This window comes from Schistocerca gregaria, chromosome 4 (assembly GCF_023897955.1).
Source record: "Schistocerca gregaria isolate iqSchGreg1 chromosome 4, iqSchGreg1.2, whole genome shotgun sequence".
Classification (NCBI taxonomy): domain Eukaryota; kingdom Metazoa; phylum Arthropoda; class Insecta; order Orthoptera; family Acrididae; genus Schistocerca; species Schistocerca gregaria.
Window position 1 is genome coordinate 351068758 of NC_064923.1, and position 17231 is coordinate 351085988.

The 17231-nt window shown below is 39.1% G+C and overlaps 1 protein-coding gene across 1 annotated transcript in view; it reads right to left on the reverse strand.

Moving 5' to 3' along the window:
• LOC126267531 (methyl farnesoate epoxidase-like) overlaps positions 1-17231 on the reverse strand; it is a 188890-nt gene that overhangs the window by 14492 nt on the left and 157167 nt on the right. The window contains exon 7 of the mRNA XM_049972832.1: positions 10671-10788. Coding sequence (XP_049828789.1) covers positions 10671-10788 — 118 coding nt within the window. The remainder of the gene's footprint in view (positions 1-10670; positions 10789-17231) is intronic.

Genomic DNA, 17231 nt, shown 5'->3' on the forward strand with positions numbered 1-17231 from the left:
CAATTCAAATGTCAAAAACAAGACCGACAGGAAATGCAAGATGGCTAAGCAAGAATGGATAATGGAAAGTAGCTGAATAAAATTAGATGATGCTGAGGGAATTAGATTAGGAATTGAGACATGTAAAGTAGTTGATGAGTTGGGGACGATATAAAATGTAGACTGGCAATGACAAGGAAAGCATTTCTGAAGAACAGAATTTTTTAAAAATTGAATATAGATTTAAATGTCAGGCATGAGGTGTAACCAAATATGGAAGTGGAACATTGACAATAGACAGTTTGGACAAAAGGAGAATAGAAGCTTTTGAAATGTGGTGCTACAAAGAATACTGAAGATTAGATGGGTAGATCATGTAACTAATTAGGACATTTGTGACATAACTTGACAAGAAAAGAGATTGGTTGGTAGGACACATCCTGAGACATCAAGGGATTACCAGTTTAGTGCTGGAGGAAAGCATGGGGGTACAAATTGTAGAGGGACACTAAGAGAAATACAGGCAGATTTGGAGGGATGTAGGTTGCAGTAGGTACTTGGAGATGAAGAGGCTTGCACAGAATAGAGTGACATTCTTCATTGTTTTTATTATTCGATTAACTTCCAATTTGTTCGTGGGAGGTAGCTATAATGATTTAACACTTTGTTCTTCTTGGATTGATGTTCTACTGATCTTAGAACAATTTTTACTGAGATTGATTGGACTATTTATGAAGTAGTCATTAATGTAATTTGCTAAAGTACGATTTCTGACTAGCACACCTTGATCATCTTTTCAAACAAAGTCATCTGGATTTCTAACATTTTTGCTTGAGCCTATTTTTTTTTTTACTACATTCCATATAGCTTTCAATTTGTTTGCTGACCCAGCAATTACACTGCCATTGTGCATTGTCTTGGCTTTTTTGATCACCTTCCTGTAAATTCTCTTGTATGTATTAACATAATCTGTGAAGTGTTCATCTTTGTTAACTTTTTTGAGTTGACTGATATGTTTTAGAGTTTGACTAGATGCTCTAATAGCAGGTGTTATCCACTGGCTTGTGTTCCTACGCATGACATTGATCTTTGTGAGCTTTTTTGGGAAACACATCTCAAATAGGGACATGAATGTACTAGAAAAAGCATTGAAAGATTCCTTGGTTGTTGTTTGTGCAAAGACATCTTCCCAGGTTTCATTAGCTAACAACTGGATGAAAGTATTCACTTTTTCTTTATAGAAGTGCCTTTTGTATCCCCACTTATATTTTACTGCCTTGGGGATAGAGTAATTTATGTATGTTAATAGTGTATTGTGATCCGAAAGACCTAAGTTTACGTTTAGTGGCTCAGTGATACCATTCTCCATATTTGTGAAAATATTGTCTAAAAGAGAAGATGACAGTTCTGTTATTCTGGTGGCATCTGTAAAGAATGGTTTCATGTGGAAGCTGCTGAGTATACTCAAAAGCGGTCTTTTTTCATCACTTTCAATTAACAGATTAATATTAAAATCTCCACATAAAAATAATTTCACTTCATTACTATAAAAAGTGTTTAATGCTGCTTCTATTTTTTTGAAGAATATGTTTTTGTCACCCAGTGGAGATCTATATATTGTAATGACAACTAGTTTTTCACTCTTCTCCTCAGTTTTTAACTCTATGGCACATGATTCAAAATGTTTTTCTATATTTAGATGGTCCAATTCTGTTTTCACTTTGAACTGCAGTCCTACTCTAGAGTAAATGCATACCCCACCATTTTTAAAAACACTTCGGCAATAATGTGATGCTAAATTAAACTTGCTTATATTTATGAGACTTAATTCACTAGCCATGCACCAGTGTTCAGATAAACAAATACAAGAGACATCAGCAAGATTATTTAAAGCTACTTCTAGATCTAGTACTTTGTTTCTGAGGCACTGAATATTCTGATGCATTATCCTGACTGTTTTGCAAGTATTTTTTTGTTTTGGCTTTACATGGTAATGCGCTGCTTTTTCCATAGTAGTTGTGACTTACCTGCAAATTTTCTTGCTGATTTTTCACAATTTTTTCCTTTTCTTTGTCTGAAGCCATAAAAAATCCATATTTAATTATGTCGATGTACCTTGTCTTGTCCTTAGGCAGTGTTGTGTTGCTGCAACTGTTGTTGATGGTTTTGTTACTGCAGCTACTGTTGTTGTTGGTTCTGTTGCTGCTGCTGTTCAGAAGCAAAGGCCCAATGTGGCACTTATCCCAGTGTTCCCAGTTACCAGGGTAGGCAACAACTGAAACATGTGGTGTGGGATAGAGACAGAGGAGACACTGGTGCCTCTGCAATGTTTGCTCCATTCCTCTCTGTGTAGAACACATCATGCCATCACCTTTATTGTTGCACGCCAGAGTAGCAATAGTTGCGGGTGGGGACAAGTTGAGCATCTGAATGTACCATCCACATACCTTTCCCAAGCTTCTGGACTGCTTAAAGCTCAATAATCACACATGAAAAATCAATTGGTGAATAGCATGTAGTGTGCACATGCTTTTCTCTCCTTGTCAGGTCTAGGAGGACAGTTTGAGAAGTGAAGAAAGGAAGCCCCCACACATATAAGAGAGTATTGCAAGGAGAGGAGTGCTGTGAGGATAACAAGCCCCATTTCCCTCTCCTGTCAGTAATGACTATCTTTCTTGTGAACTCTGAAATACCCATTATTGTCTTGTAATTATGCTGTACAGTATTGCAAAAGGCACTGTGCATGTATGTAAAAAAGATGTTTTTTTAATTTGTGATATGCTGTGCATTTCTGTGTGTGCTCCATAGCATTTTTCTAATGAAGTTTCACAGGTTATGAGCCCAAGATCACCAATCTACAGTGACAGGAAGTCAGAGTACTGCCTAAGATATAAGACAGGGTGGAAGACTTTGAAACAGTGAGAAACTTTGGGTACTGGTACTGAAAATTTTCTCTTTCTTGTGGATTGCAAAGAGGATTCACAAGTGATGTTTATGAAATCAGTGTGAAAGTGATAGATGTGATTGCATTCAACAAAAGTTTTCTTACTGAACTATATACATAGAGCAGACAAAAGTCATGAGATATCCCTTAATATTTCAGACCTCCTTTTCCCCAGTGCAGTGCAGCAACTTGATGTGACATGGACCCAACAAGTCATTAGAAGCTCCTGCAGAGATATTGTTGTATTTGTAACAAGAGCTGAAGCTAGAATCACGAAACAAAGCAGGTATATAATCCTGAAAGCTTCAAAAAAAGGCAATTTGTACTACCTTACTGTACATGGAGAAGACAATTCCTGTATTTCAATGTATGGATGTGGCCCTGTCACAAATCTTGCCAACAGTCAGGAAATAGATTTATGGGACAAAAGGTTAGGCCAGATTCCTGGTGATGGAAATAAGAAACAGGACAAAAGTAGTGGAACAATTCTTGAAGCAGCAGGCAACCAGGTAAATCTGTTGTGCAATGCATATGTGTTGATGATAAAATGAAAGCCAAGTCTTTTTACAAACAGTCTGAAAAATGGAACAAATTAACCTCTACATTTGATACATAGTGATGTAATGGTATCTCTGACCCACAGCCGCTTGTTGGAGTGAAATTTGTCGCCACATTTATCTATGGTTACTCAAGATATGCAGTAATATGCAAGGTGGCTATAATTAAACTTTCACTACTTGATCCAACATATGTGGAAAACTATTTATAACAATGGTACCCAACTTTATAGGAAAGATGTTAAGACTGTGTGCTGCAGGATTTACATTGTTAGTAGTGTTAAGGTCAATGCTTGCCATTAGGTGCTGCTATTGGTATGATGACACAGGGTTGAAATACAAGTATCAGTGTGCATTAACTAGCAGAGAGTCAACATGGGTCTGGACAAGATGAACTGGGCTTTACTAATAAAGCAACAGCAATAGTGCTGCTGCTCTTTCCAAATACAGGTGCATTAAGGGAATATGGAGAGGTCCTCTTTCCATACTGTGTTGAAGATCATGATTCAGATCTTTGAATTAGCTGGCAATTTGGGAATTGCTCCTGGGAGAGGCTGACAGCCAGTTGTGCCACAATTTGTTGAAGAAGCTGCTGCTGCCACGAGTGAGTATGCTGGACGTAATGTGCAATCTTCAAGCAGGGCACATGGTATGTCAAATCAACTGAACATTCAATGGTCAACCATTGAGAAGGTGCTATGAACAACTGTGAAATGGCATTTGTATAAACTTCACATTACTTGCCAAATCAGATGATTACCACACTCAGCAACATTTTTAATCTGGAATGTAAACATATTACACAATTAATACATGTTACCATCTTGTGTAGAAATTAAAATGTGTTCCTTTCAATGGTTTATTTGTTATTTTTTTTCCACATGCCATTACAAATATTTCCGTAAAGCTTTATTGTCCTACAGTCACTCGATTTTCAAATAGGCCCTCTCAAGCAGTGAAAGTTTAATTATAATCATCCTGAATGTACTAAAAGTGAACAGTGAAGTGTGTCAGCCATTGAAATAATACAAAGTGTATGGAAAAAAATTCTACATAAAAAAAAAGAATGCTCCGTTCAGACAACGGAGGTGAACATATGCATAAAGAATTTGAAGGATATCTGGGAAAAAAGGTATTTGGAACTAGCTGACCATCCCTGGCACACTTCAACAAAACGATGTTGGACAATGGCTCAATCAAACCCTTCCAAATACTGTGCAATATATACTTTTGGAGGGCTGTATGTCACAAAATTTCTGTTGCGAAGACATACCAATGACGAATTATCTGCAAAATAAAGACTTGATGGTACTAAATTATGGAAAAAGTCCTTGCAAACAATAGCATGGACAAGAACCAAACATTAATCATCTGCAGTAATTCGGATGTTGTGTATATGCAAAAATGAAAAACTGATGTGATAAATTTGAACCAAATGAACAATCCCACATAAAGATGGGATATTCAGAAACCATGAAAGCCTAAAGACTGTGGAATCCAAAAACAGAAAATATAATGATTGCCAGAGATGTTTAATTTGATGAAAACATCTTTCCAGCAAAACTGAACAAAGGTATTAGAAAAGTGATTGATTTGAAGGCCACAACCACTGCAGATGATGAAGGAGCATCCTAGAATATAGACATTATGGGGCAGAAGAAGCCTCCCACACAAAAAAGTGAAAATTTTTAAATATTTGTAGCTTCTGAACATAATGAAGTAGAAAAGGAGACTGAAGAGGAGGATAAGAGTGCTGAGAATGATACGACACAAAATATGATAACAACTGTGAAGTAAAAGAACCTACAATAAACAGAAGCTACAGAACACAATCTGGCTAATATGTCAAATCAGTGATATGGATGACAGACAAAAAAACAAATGAAAAGAAGAAGGACTATGCAGCTGAAAAGGAAAGTACACCAGGAGGAAAGTGTGTACACAGCATACAGGAAGCCATGTCAGCTGACAAGAAAAATAAATAGAAAGAAGCAATGCCAGAAGAGCTGGGAAACCTAATGCAAAACTGAACCTAGACATTTTTATCACATACTAACAACACAGAGACAATATGAACATACTGCGGTTTCAAGTGCAAGGGAAAAGGGAAGCACTGTCAGAGATAGAGTATGAGTGGTAGCTTAAGCTAATAAGCAAAGAGCAGGAATTGATTTTGACAAGTGTTACAGTCCAGTTAAACTACTTATGGTAACAGTGGATGAACTAGATGGGAATTCATCTTTAAATGTCATTGTGATGTGTTTGATGGATGATATACAGTATAAAGCCTATGTGAAACTAGGAATTGGTTTCACAGATGTCACTGACAAACTATGAAGAAAATTCAGTGGCGTACCAGATCAAGAGGAACTGAACAATGGGGAGTGGAACTGCAGACTTGAGAAGTGCATCTGTGGCTTGCATTAGTTCAGTGGACGATGGAATGAAACACTCAACAAGTTCCTGTGCAAACGAGGGACACTGGTACTGTGATCTACAGTGTGAAATCATTCTAATTGTATGTGTGGATGACATAAGATTATACTGTGAGAAAAGTGAAATAATGAAAATTAAAAATATCTTAAGCATGGAATTTGAAATAAGAGAGCTTAGTGTTGCATGACATGCATAGTCAATTCAAGTTACAAGGGAAGATGGAACACTGATTTTAGACCAAACAGCATACTCAAAATAAATCTTAAAGGCATTCCAAATGAAAAACTGAAAACTTCTGAAAATACCTCTCATTCTGAATATGAAGTACAAAATGCAATAGACGAAGACAAATTGCAGCGAACAGAATGCACCAAAATACAGAACCATGATTGGAAGGCTTCTATACTTTGCAGTGGGCATGAGGACAGATTTAGCATATCCAGTGAGTTATTTAAGCCATTTCATCAGCAATCCATGTGAGGAGCATGAACATGCCTTCAAACACAATGTTATTTGTGAGGTACAATATATCATGCACTGGCTTATTGCAACAATGATATTTTATGTGTTTCAAGTGACCCCCATTAGTAGCCAAACAATGACGATGCCACTGAACTATTGACCGAAGTATGGCTGTCAGTGTTGCTGGTGTTATAGCTGCACAGGATGCCTTGATGGTTTCTCATAGATCATTCTGTGGAGCTGGCTTCTGTTGATAAAGTTCATTTTCCGATGTCCCCCGTAGGTAGAATTCAAGAGGTGTAAGGTCTGGAGACCATTGGACACACTCAACAGATCCTTTTTGACCTGTCCATCTTCTATGTACATTTTCATCCAAGTAGGTTCTGACAACTGTGTTGTAGTGAGGTAAAATCTTTCATTCTCGTCTCAGATGGCAAGTATATTCGATTTTAGTAGCATCTGAAGATGTACCTTAGCATTTACGATACTTCAAAATAACAATGGTCCAATCAAACTGTGCAATGACAAACCATAACCACATGTTAACACCCAGTAGATCAACATGTTTGTCCACGAGAACATGAGGATTTTCAGGAGCCCATTACATGCGTGGTGGTTTACAGTATCGTTCAGTTTGAATGGTGCCTCATCTGACCAAGTAATCATCCCTGCAAACCGTTCATCCTCATGAAGTATGCCTTCAAAAAACTTGCAGTACTCCATTCTTCAATCTGGTTTGTCCTCATTCACAGCGTACAACAGTCTTGGAACGTACATTTTTGATTTTGCAGCCTTCAAAATTTGTTGCATGTTTGATCCTAAAATGCCAATCTTAAATGTGTGAGAGTAACGAAGTATTTTAATTGCCACCGAGGCTGAGTGAAGAAAAAATATACAGTTTCTCTAGTTCTGTCTATAGCTGGACAGCGGTAACAGTAATTCTCAATCATACTATTCAGAGTAACTTAATACTTTGGGCCTCCACCATTCACAAGTACAAAGATGCATGAAAACTAGAAAATTTCAATCTCAGATAATGAAAGTTCACAAAATAACTTAGATACTTCATATGATGAGGTATTCAACTTCGATATCCTTGAGGTTGCAGTTTCAGAAAGTCCTAGAATTTGGCGTCGCTGTTGTACTAATTTTTAAATAAAATACAGAGTATATAACTTTTCTTGTTTTATATTGTGACTGATTAGCGTGTACATTGGTGGAATATACACTGGCCATCTGGCAATAAGGCAGACTGCCACTTACTTTTACATAAAACTAAACAATCGAATACATTGTTAAATATAAGTATTACAGAATAACAATTACAAGTCATTAAAAGTCATTAATGAATCGCCAGGTCTTGATGGGATTCCAATTCGGTTTTACAGAGAGTACTCTACTGCATTGGCTCCTTACTTTGTTGTTGTTGTGTCTTTAGTCCTGAGATTGGTTTGATGCAGCTCTCATGCTACTCTATCCTGCGCAAGCTTCTTTATCTCCCAGCATCAAACCAGTCTCAGGACTGAAGACAACAACAACAACAACACCTACTGCAACCTACATTCTTCTGAATCTGCTTAGTGTATTCATCTCTTGGTCTCCCTCTACGATTTTTACCCTCCACGCTGCCCTCCAATGCTAAATTTGTGATCCCTTGATGCCTCAGAACGTGTCCTACCAACTGATCCCTTCTTCTTGTCAAGTTGTGCCACAAACTCGTCTTCCCCCCAATCCTATTTAATACCTCCTCATTAGTTATGTGATCTACCCATCTAATCTTCAGCATTCTTCTGTAGCACCACATTTCGAAATCTTCTATTCTCTTCTTGTCCAAAGTTGTTATCGTCCATGTTTCACTTCCATTCGTGACTACACTCCATACAAATACTTTCAGAAACGACTTCCTGACATTTAAATCTATACCCGATGTTAACAAATTTCTCTTCTTCAGAAACGCTTTCCTTGCCATTGCCAAACTACATTTTATATCCTCTCTACTTCGACCATCATCAGTTATTTTGCTTCCCAAATAGCAAAACACCTTTACTACTTTAAGTGTCTCATTTCCTAATCTAATTCCCTCAGCATCACCCGATTTAATTCGACTACATTCCTTTAGCCTCGTTTTGCTTTTGTTGATGTTCATTTTATATCCTCCTTTCAAGACACTATCCATTCTGTTCAACTGCTTTTCTAAGTCCTTTGCTGTCTCTGACAGAATTACAATGTCATCGGCGAACCTCATATCAGGTTTTTTGAAGATGATGAAGTAGCTATCTTTAATGAAGTTCAATCAGAGAGAAGCTGCATAAATATTCAGTCAGATCTTGATGAGATTTCAATGTGGTGCAGAGATTGGCAACTTGCTTCAAATGTTCAGAAATGTAAAATTGTGCATTTCATAAATCTAAGAACGTAATATCCTATGAATGTAATGTCAGTGCGCCACAGTTGGAATTTGTGAACTCATACAAATACCTGGGTGTAACATTTAGTACCGATACTAAATGGAACAATCAGTCGCAGGTAGAGAGCAGGTAGCAGACCTCGGTTTGTTGTTAGAATACGAGGGAAATACAAGCAGTCTACAAAGGAAATTGCTTAAAAATCACGTGTGCGGCCCAATCTCTAATGTTCCTCAAGTGTGTGGGGCCTGTACCAAACAGGACTAGCAGGGGATATTGAACGTATACATACAAGGGCAGCACGAATGCTCATAGGTTTATTTGACCTGCGGGTGAATGTCACAGAGATGATGAAAGAGCTGAATTGGCAGACTCTTTACGATTGATGGAAACTATCTGGAGAAAGTCTAATAACAAAGTGTCTAGAACCGGCTTTAAATGATGACTCCAGTACACGAAAACCTGCTTCATATCGTTCCCTTGGCGATCGTGAGGACAAGATTAGATTAATTACAGCTCCCACAGAGTCATTTAAAGAATCATTCTTCCTTCGCCCCAAGCGGGAATGGAACGGCAAAAGGCCCTAATAACAGGTACAGTCGGACGTTCCCTCTGCCACATCACCGTTGTTTTGGAGAATATAGATGTAGATGTTATCAACTATTCTTGCGGGGACGCGTCCATTATCTTCTTAGAAGATACTGTGCAAATGTAAAAGCGCTTGCGTGGCTTTTGGGTTGTGTTCTATGTGGAATTACCGGAATAAAGCAGTGTCACCAACACAACTTGTCTTCGTCGTTAAACGGAGTACTCACCAACAGTCGACATGCTTTTATTTTACACGGATGGGATAAGTACGTGAAAAATCAAGTAAGTCAAACAGTTATTTAATTTCCTCACATTCGGATGCACAATACTAATGTATTTTGTGAAGATCAAAACCATTTATCCGCTATAGGCTGAGTAATTTATTGAACAAGTTGAACTATGTAATCAACATTTGTTTTGGATATAAACCGGTTTCGTTCGGTGACTATTTTAAAATACAGCTGTAACGACGAACATCATCCGAAATTGTGTTAAACGCATTCTCTGAAAATTATTTCGAGCAGTTAGTTCACGAGCCCACGCGAATAGTAAACGGTTGTGAAAACACGCTTGACCTCTTAGCAACAAATATACCTGAGTTAATAACCAGCATCAAAACCGATATAGGGATTAGTGAACACAGGGTTGTCGTAGCGAGATTGAATATTGTAATCCCCAAATCCTCGAAAAGTAAGAGAAAAATATACCTATTCAAAAAAGCAGATAAAAATTCACTTGGCGCCTTCGTGAGAGGCAGTTTCCACTCATTCCACATTAATAATATGAGTGTAGACTAGAATAGTACACTGTTGCAGAAACAACTAAACAAACATGCCAAATTTAAACAGACGCAAAATCCCCAAGATTGGCGATCCTTTACAGAAGCTCGAAACTTAGCGAGGAGTTCAATGCGAGACGCCTATAACAGTTTCTACAACGAAACTTTGTCTCTAAACTTGGCAGAAAATCCAAAGAGATTCTGGTCGTATGTGAAGTATGTTAGCGGCAAGAAACAATCAATGCCTTCTCTGCGCGATAGCAATGGAGATACTGTCGAAGATAGTGCTGCCAAAGCAGAGTTACTAAAAACACAGTCTTCCGAAGTGCCTTCACAAAAGAAGATGAAGTAAATATTCCAGAATTAGAATCAAGAACAGCTGCCAACAAGAGTAACGTAGAAGTAAATATCCTCGGAGTAGTGAAGCATCTTAAATCACTTAATAAAAGCAAGTCTTCTGGTCCAGACTTTACTGGCGCTGATTTACATTATGATCAAGACGACAGAATACAGATACTAACCTCTGGAAGTCGATAGCCGTGTAGCGTGGTGTCTTCGAGCACTCGCCTTGTTCCCCGTATTGGTATGACATGACACATTCTCTGTGACTCCGTCAGAGCAGCTCTGGTATAAACCAATCTACAAATAGTAAACGTTTTTGCCATTATTAACCACAGACCTCTTATTATGCGAAATATGTAAAAACATGTTAAAATGGCCGTCGTCTCACTTATTTGTGAATCATATCCAGTACAAAAGAATACAATGTGTTGTTTTAAAAATGTGGAACAAGAATGTTTGAAACTTCAGAAACATCAAATATCGTAGCTTGCATTTTCGTTTGAGTGCTAAACCAAAGGAGAATAAACTACTGTCAAATGCTTATTGATCTTCGTACTGAAATGGAAGACAATAAAACTGAGGCTGAAATATTCGATTCTGTTGACCGAAGATAAACCATGGAGGTAAAAATAAGAGGAGTTGTCATGACGTCACAAACTTGAAGCCGACCCAAGTGAAGAATCGGCATGTTAGCTACCCCAAAACACTCGCTTCTGGTGGGTTGATTCCGTGTAGTCGTGAAGTGTTCTGATAAAAAATGCCTGCTTGCGTCGCTTACGGGGGTAATAATCGTTCTGATTGTAGTCTAAAGTTTAAACAAATCACATTTCATTCGTAAGTGGACTTATTTAAGAACAATTTTCTTATATACACTTGAAATTCCGATGCACTGTGAAGTTTTACAGTATGTTTTATTTCTGTGATTTGACTTTAGATTTCCTATCAGTCCCACACAAAGAGCTCTCTGGAGGTGAGCAATACACTTGATTTTCATTGTTTGGTTATTCCCAAGTAACTGAAAATTCCCGGCAAGAAATATCCTGGAAATGGGGATTAATGTTTTAAAATGCAATAATTTAATATAAAAGTAATGTAACTACATGTAGTTAATTAAATATTCAGTAAAATGTGTGGAACACCTGTTACAGTGGTTAAATTATAAGTACTTAAAGGGTTACATATCTGTTAAAGCAAAGTAGAAGTGGATAGTTCCTGTGAATTATTATGGGTGAAGGTTACACTCAACAACCGAACTAGGTTAATAATTGGCTCCTTTTACCGACCTCCCGACTCAGCTGCATTAGTGGCAGAACAACTGAGAGAAAATTTGGAATACATTTCACATAAATTTTCTCAGCATGTTATAGTCTTAGGTGGAGATTTCAATTTACCAGATATAGACTGGGACACACAGATGTTTAGGATGGGTGGTAGGGACAGAGCATCGAGTGACATTATACTGAGTGCACTATCCGAAAATTGCCTCGAGCAATTAAACAGAGAACCTGTGGAGATAACATCTTGGACCTACTGATAACAAACAGACCCAAACTTTTCGACTCTATGTGTAGAACAGGGAATCAGTGATCATAAGGCCGTTGCAGCATCCCTGAATATGGAAGTTAATAGGAATATAAAAAAAGGGCGGAAGGTTTATTTGTTCAGCAAGAGTAAAAGAAGGCAGATTTCAGACTACTTAACAGATCAAAACGAAAATTTCTGTTCCGACACTGACAATGTTGAGTGTTTATGGAAAAGTTCAAGGCAATCGTAAAATGCGTTTTAGACAGGTACGTGCCGAGTAAAACTGTGAGGGACGGGAAAAACCCACCGTGGTATAACAACAAAGTTAGGAAACTACTGCGAAAGCAAAGAGAGCTTCACTCCAAGTTTAAACGCAGCCAAAACCTCTCAGACAAGCAGAAGCTAAACGATGTCAAAGTTAGCGTAAGGATGGCTATGCGTGAAGCGTTCAGTGAATTCGGAAGTAAAATTCTATGTACCGACTTGACAGAAAATCCTAGTAAGTTCTCGCTTACGTTAAATCAGTAAGTGGCTCGAAACGGCATATCCAGACACTCCGGGATGATGATGGCATTGAAACAGAGGATGACACGCGTAAAGCTGAAATACTAAATTCCTTTTTCCAAAGCTGTTTTACAAAGGAAGACCGCACTGCAGTTCCTTCTCTAAATCCTCACACAAACGAAAAAATGGCTGACATCGAAATAAGTGTCCAAGGAATAGAAAAGCAACTGGAATCACTCAACAGACGAAAGTCCACAGGACCTGACGGGATACCAATTCGATTCTACACAGAGTACGCGAAAGAACTTGCCCCCCTTCTAACAGCCGTGTACCGCAAGTCTCTAGAGGAACGGAAGGTTCCAAATGATTGGAAAAGAGCACAGGTAGTCCCAGTCTTCAAGAAGGGTCGTCGAGTAGATGCGCAAAACTATTGACCTATATCTCTGACGTAGATCTGTTGTATAATTTTAGAACATGTTTTTTGCTCGAGTATCATGTCGTTTTTGGAAACCCAGAATCTACTCTGTAGGAATCAACATGCTTTATTTGTTCATGAGACCCAGAGAATATTAGATACAGGCTCCCAGGTAGATGCTATTTTTATTGACTTCCGGAAAGCGTTCGATACAGTTTCGCACTGTCGCCTGATAAACAAAGTAAGAGCCTACGGAATATCAGACCAGCTGTGTGGCTAGATTGAAGAGTTTTTAGCAAACAGAACACAGCATGTTGTTATCAATGGAGAGACGTCTACAGACGTTAAAGTAACCTCTGGTGTGCCACAGGGGAGTGTTATGGGACCATTGCTTTTCACAATATATATAAATGACCTAGTAGATAGTGTCGGAAGTTCCATGCGGCTTTTCGCGGATGATGCTGTAGTATACAGAGAAGTTGCAGCATTAGAAAATTGTAGCGAAATGCAGGAAGATCTGCAGCGGATATGCACTTGGTGCAGGGAGTGGCAACTGACCCTTAACATAGACAAATGTAATGTATTGTGAATACATAGAAAGAAGGATCCTTTATTGTATGATTATATGATAGCGGAACAAACACTGGTAGAAAGTTACTTCTGTAAAATATCTGGGAGTATGCGCGCGGAACGATTTGAAGTGGAATGATCATATAAAATTAATTGTTGGTAAGGCGGGTACCAGGTTGAGATTCATTGGGAGAGTCCTTAGAAAATGTAGTCCATCAACAAAGGAAGTGGCTTACAAAACACTCGTTTGACCTATACTTGAGTATTGCTCATCAGTGTGGGATCCATACCAGATAGGGTTGACGGAGGAGATAGAGAAGATCCAAAGAAGAGCGGCGCGTTTCGTCACAGGGCTATTTGGTAACCTTGATAGCGTTACGGAGATGTTTACCAAACTCAGTGGCAAACTCTGCAAGAGAGGCGCTCTGCATCGCGGTGGAGCTTGTTCGCCAGGTTTCGAGAGGTTGCGTTTCTGGATGAGGTATCGAATATATTGCTCCCCCCTACTTATACCTCCCGAGGAGATCACGAATGTAAAATTAGAGAGATTAGAGCGCGCACGGAGGCTTTCAGACAGTCGTTCTTCCAGCGAACCATACGAGACTGGAACAGGAAAGAGAGGTAATGACAGTGGCACGTAAAGTGCCCTCCGCCACACACCGTTGGGTGGCTTGCGGAGTATAAATGTAGATGTGGATGTAGATCTAAGTCCAGCCTACGTAGATCACTACATTAATCACTGTGTTGTTGTGTTATCCTGTAAATTGCTGTTATTTGCCACACTGAATGTCACTTGGTAGGTACAATTAAAAAACAAAGCAGATGTGTAAACTACAATGGGCCTGACAATGTAAAATTCAGTTCTTTTCCTTCGTAATTTAACGAATCTTTGTTGACATGACAGCTGGCTTGTTTATATCATCCCTGCATACACCTATGGGACACCAAACGATATAAGTTTCTTGCAAACTTAAACATTTAAAATTTGCATTTGACTTGAAAATGCAGCGAACACAAATCGGTGCCTCTAAACTATCAATCATTGCTTTTGGAGTTCTGGCTTTATCAATTATCGACACAAACATAATGAAAGTGAATAGAAATGGATTACGAAGCACGCTTTTCATAGTACATATTCTCGGTTATTCGAAGTGTATAAACAAAAAGGAATTACAGTACTGAGTCCAGAAGCGTCATATTTTCGTGTCGTATTACTGTATCAAATACGCATTTAAGACCATGAAAACGTTTGAAGTTGTGTCCATTATGCTGTGTTGTTCACTAAAACAGTGTAACAGTTACTATATAAAACAAATATCGCGTGCACACGACAGAAATAACGAACAAGAAGCAATTGTAAACACTCGTTTAGTCCCCCTTAAACATCCCAACAACAACAATAAACACTCGTCTGCTAATGTTTTGGGGGATCCAAGATGGCGGCAGGCCCTGCCCACTAGCTTCAAAACAACGTATAGCGTAAGTCTGTAGAACCATCTCCACTTATTCTATCTCCATGAGGTAAACACACCCGGTTTCTAGTTTTGATCATCGCACCGATGCAGAAATGACAGAACGACACATTATATTTTGTATTGACAATTAAGAAGAACTCTAGACCCTCTTCCAGCAATAATCTATCCTACGTCACTAAAACAACGAAGTGCTCAAAAAAAATTTAAAAAAATGCGAGTAACGAAACTCAGGCTGTCTTACGAAAGGTCGTAGTGTAAGCAGAATTATAAATTTACGTCCACTGAAGTCAATTTTACAATGTAGTTGATTGTCGAGACTCCAGCATGAGGTGACCTCCGAAAATACGCTGCAAGCCAGTGCAGCGTCCTCTGTGGGGCCAATCCGAGAGCCTTTGACTACACCCTCCAGAATTCATATGCGCTACTGCCGTGCCGCTGTGTGGTAAGAAAGGTCGCAACACACAGGCAGTTCCGGTTAGTCGGGAGTCGTCTCGCAAAGCGTCTGTCGGAGTGTTACCGTCGTCTAGTCAGCTCAACGCACAGTTCTCAGGCTGGCAGTGTGAAATCAGGAGTTACAGTACTGCGTACCTGTTCATCCGCAGCCACCCTCACCGAGCGGTACATTTGTTATTCTGCCCCCAAAATTTAAACAATCGCGCACAATTATAAACTACCACAGTGATGGCGATCCACGACGGTTAATTTGTTCTTTATTCAATAATGTGTTTGTGCTTCAGTTAACTGTTCACTGAAGTCTCTCCTTAGTCTGTACGTAACGAATTTGTTGAAGAATTGTTGTAGTGGTCTTCAGTCCGAAGACTGGTCTGATCATGCAACTCTATCCTGTCCAAACTTCATCTTTCCGTAACTACTGCAAACAACATCCACTTGAACCTGCTGAGCCTTAAGCTCTCTCTGCAGTGTTTTCCTCACCTTTCCTTGATGCCTCAGGATGTATCTTATCAACTGATTTCTACTTTTAATCAAGTTATACTATAAATTTCTTTCCTCCCCAGTTCGAATCAGCAATATTTCTTTCTTTATTAGACCTACCCATCTGAGCTTCTGTAGCACCACATTTCAAAAAGCTACTGTGCTCTTCTTTCTGCACTGTATGTCATCCACAATTCACGTTTTTACAAGGCTAAGTACCAGACAAATACTTATAAAAAAGGCTTCCTAAAACTTAAATTTAATTTTATACGTTAAAATATTCTTCTTTTTCAGGAAAGCTACTTTTCTTATTGAAAATCTACATATTAAATCCTCTTTAGTTCCACGATTTTTCTTCTTAAGTACGAAGGTCGTTCGATAAGTAATGCCCCACTTATTTTAAAAAATAGCCATTAATGTACCTTGTCGGTGCTTCAAATTTGATGTTAGTTTTGTGCGCCGGTGTAGTTTCGAACCGATCTGGTATATGGCACAGCCGTAGTACAGCGTCAAAGTGGCGTCTACATACTACTCACGTTACAAGCAGTGTGCTGTTAGTGAATTCTTGTGTTTAGAAAAAAAAACCGTGGTGAGATTCCATAAACGTTTGTGTGCAGTGTATGGCGATACTGCAGTTGAATGGAGTACAGTTGGGCGACGGGTAAAGAAAGTTACAGCCTCAGGAAAATCAGAAACAGAACTCCAAGATCAGCCACATTCGGGACGTCCTGTCACAGCCACTGCTTCAGACATGGTGAATCGTGCGGATGCCAATATTCGTGCCGACCAGCGCATCACAACTCGTCAATTGGCTCTACAGTTATCGGTCAGCATTGGAAATGCTTCTACAATGATCGAGACTCTCGAATGTTCAAAGAGGTGCTCACGATGGGTTCCACGAATGCCCACAGCGGACCACAAGGTTCAAAGAAAGGGCATTTCATCCGAATTGTTGGAGTGTTTTGAGACCGACGGAGAGGCCTTTCTGTCATGGATAGTTACGGGGAATGAAAGCTGGGTGCACCACAATGCGCCGGAAACAAAAAGGCAGTCCATGGAGTGGCATCATCCCCACTCACCACAAAATTCAAGTTAATCCCCTCTGCTGGAAAAGATATGGTGACAGTCTTCTGGGATGGTGATTGCGTCATTCTCGTGGATGTGATGCCACCTGGGTCAACCATCAGTTTAGAGGCATACGTAAAGACTCTGAATGAAGTGAAGAACCATTTCCGACGTGTTCGATCAGACAAGAATCCAGCATAAATCTTGCTCCAAAACGATAATGCATGCCCACATACAACGTTGAGAACGCGGAA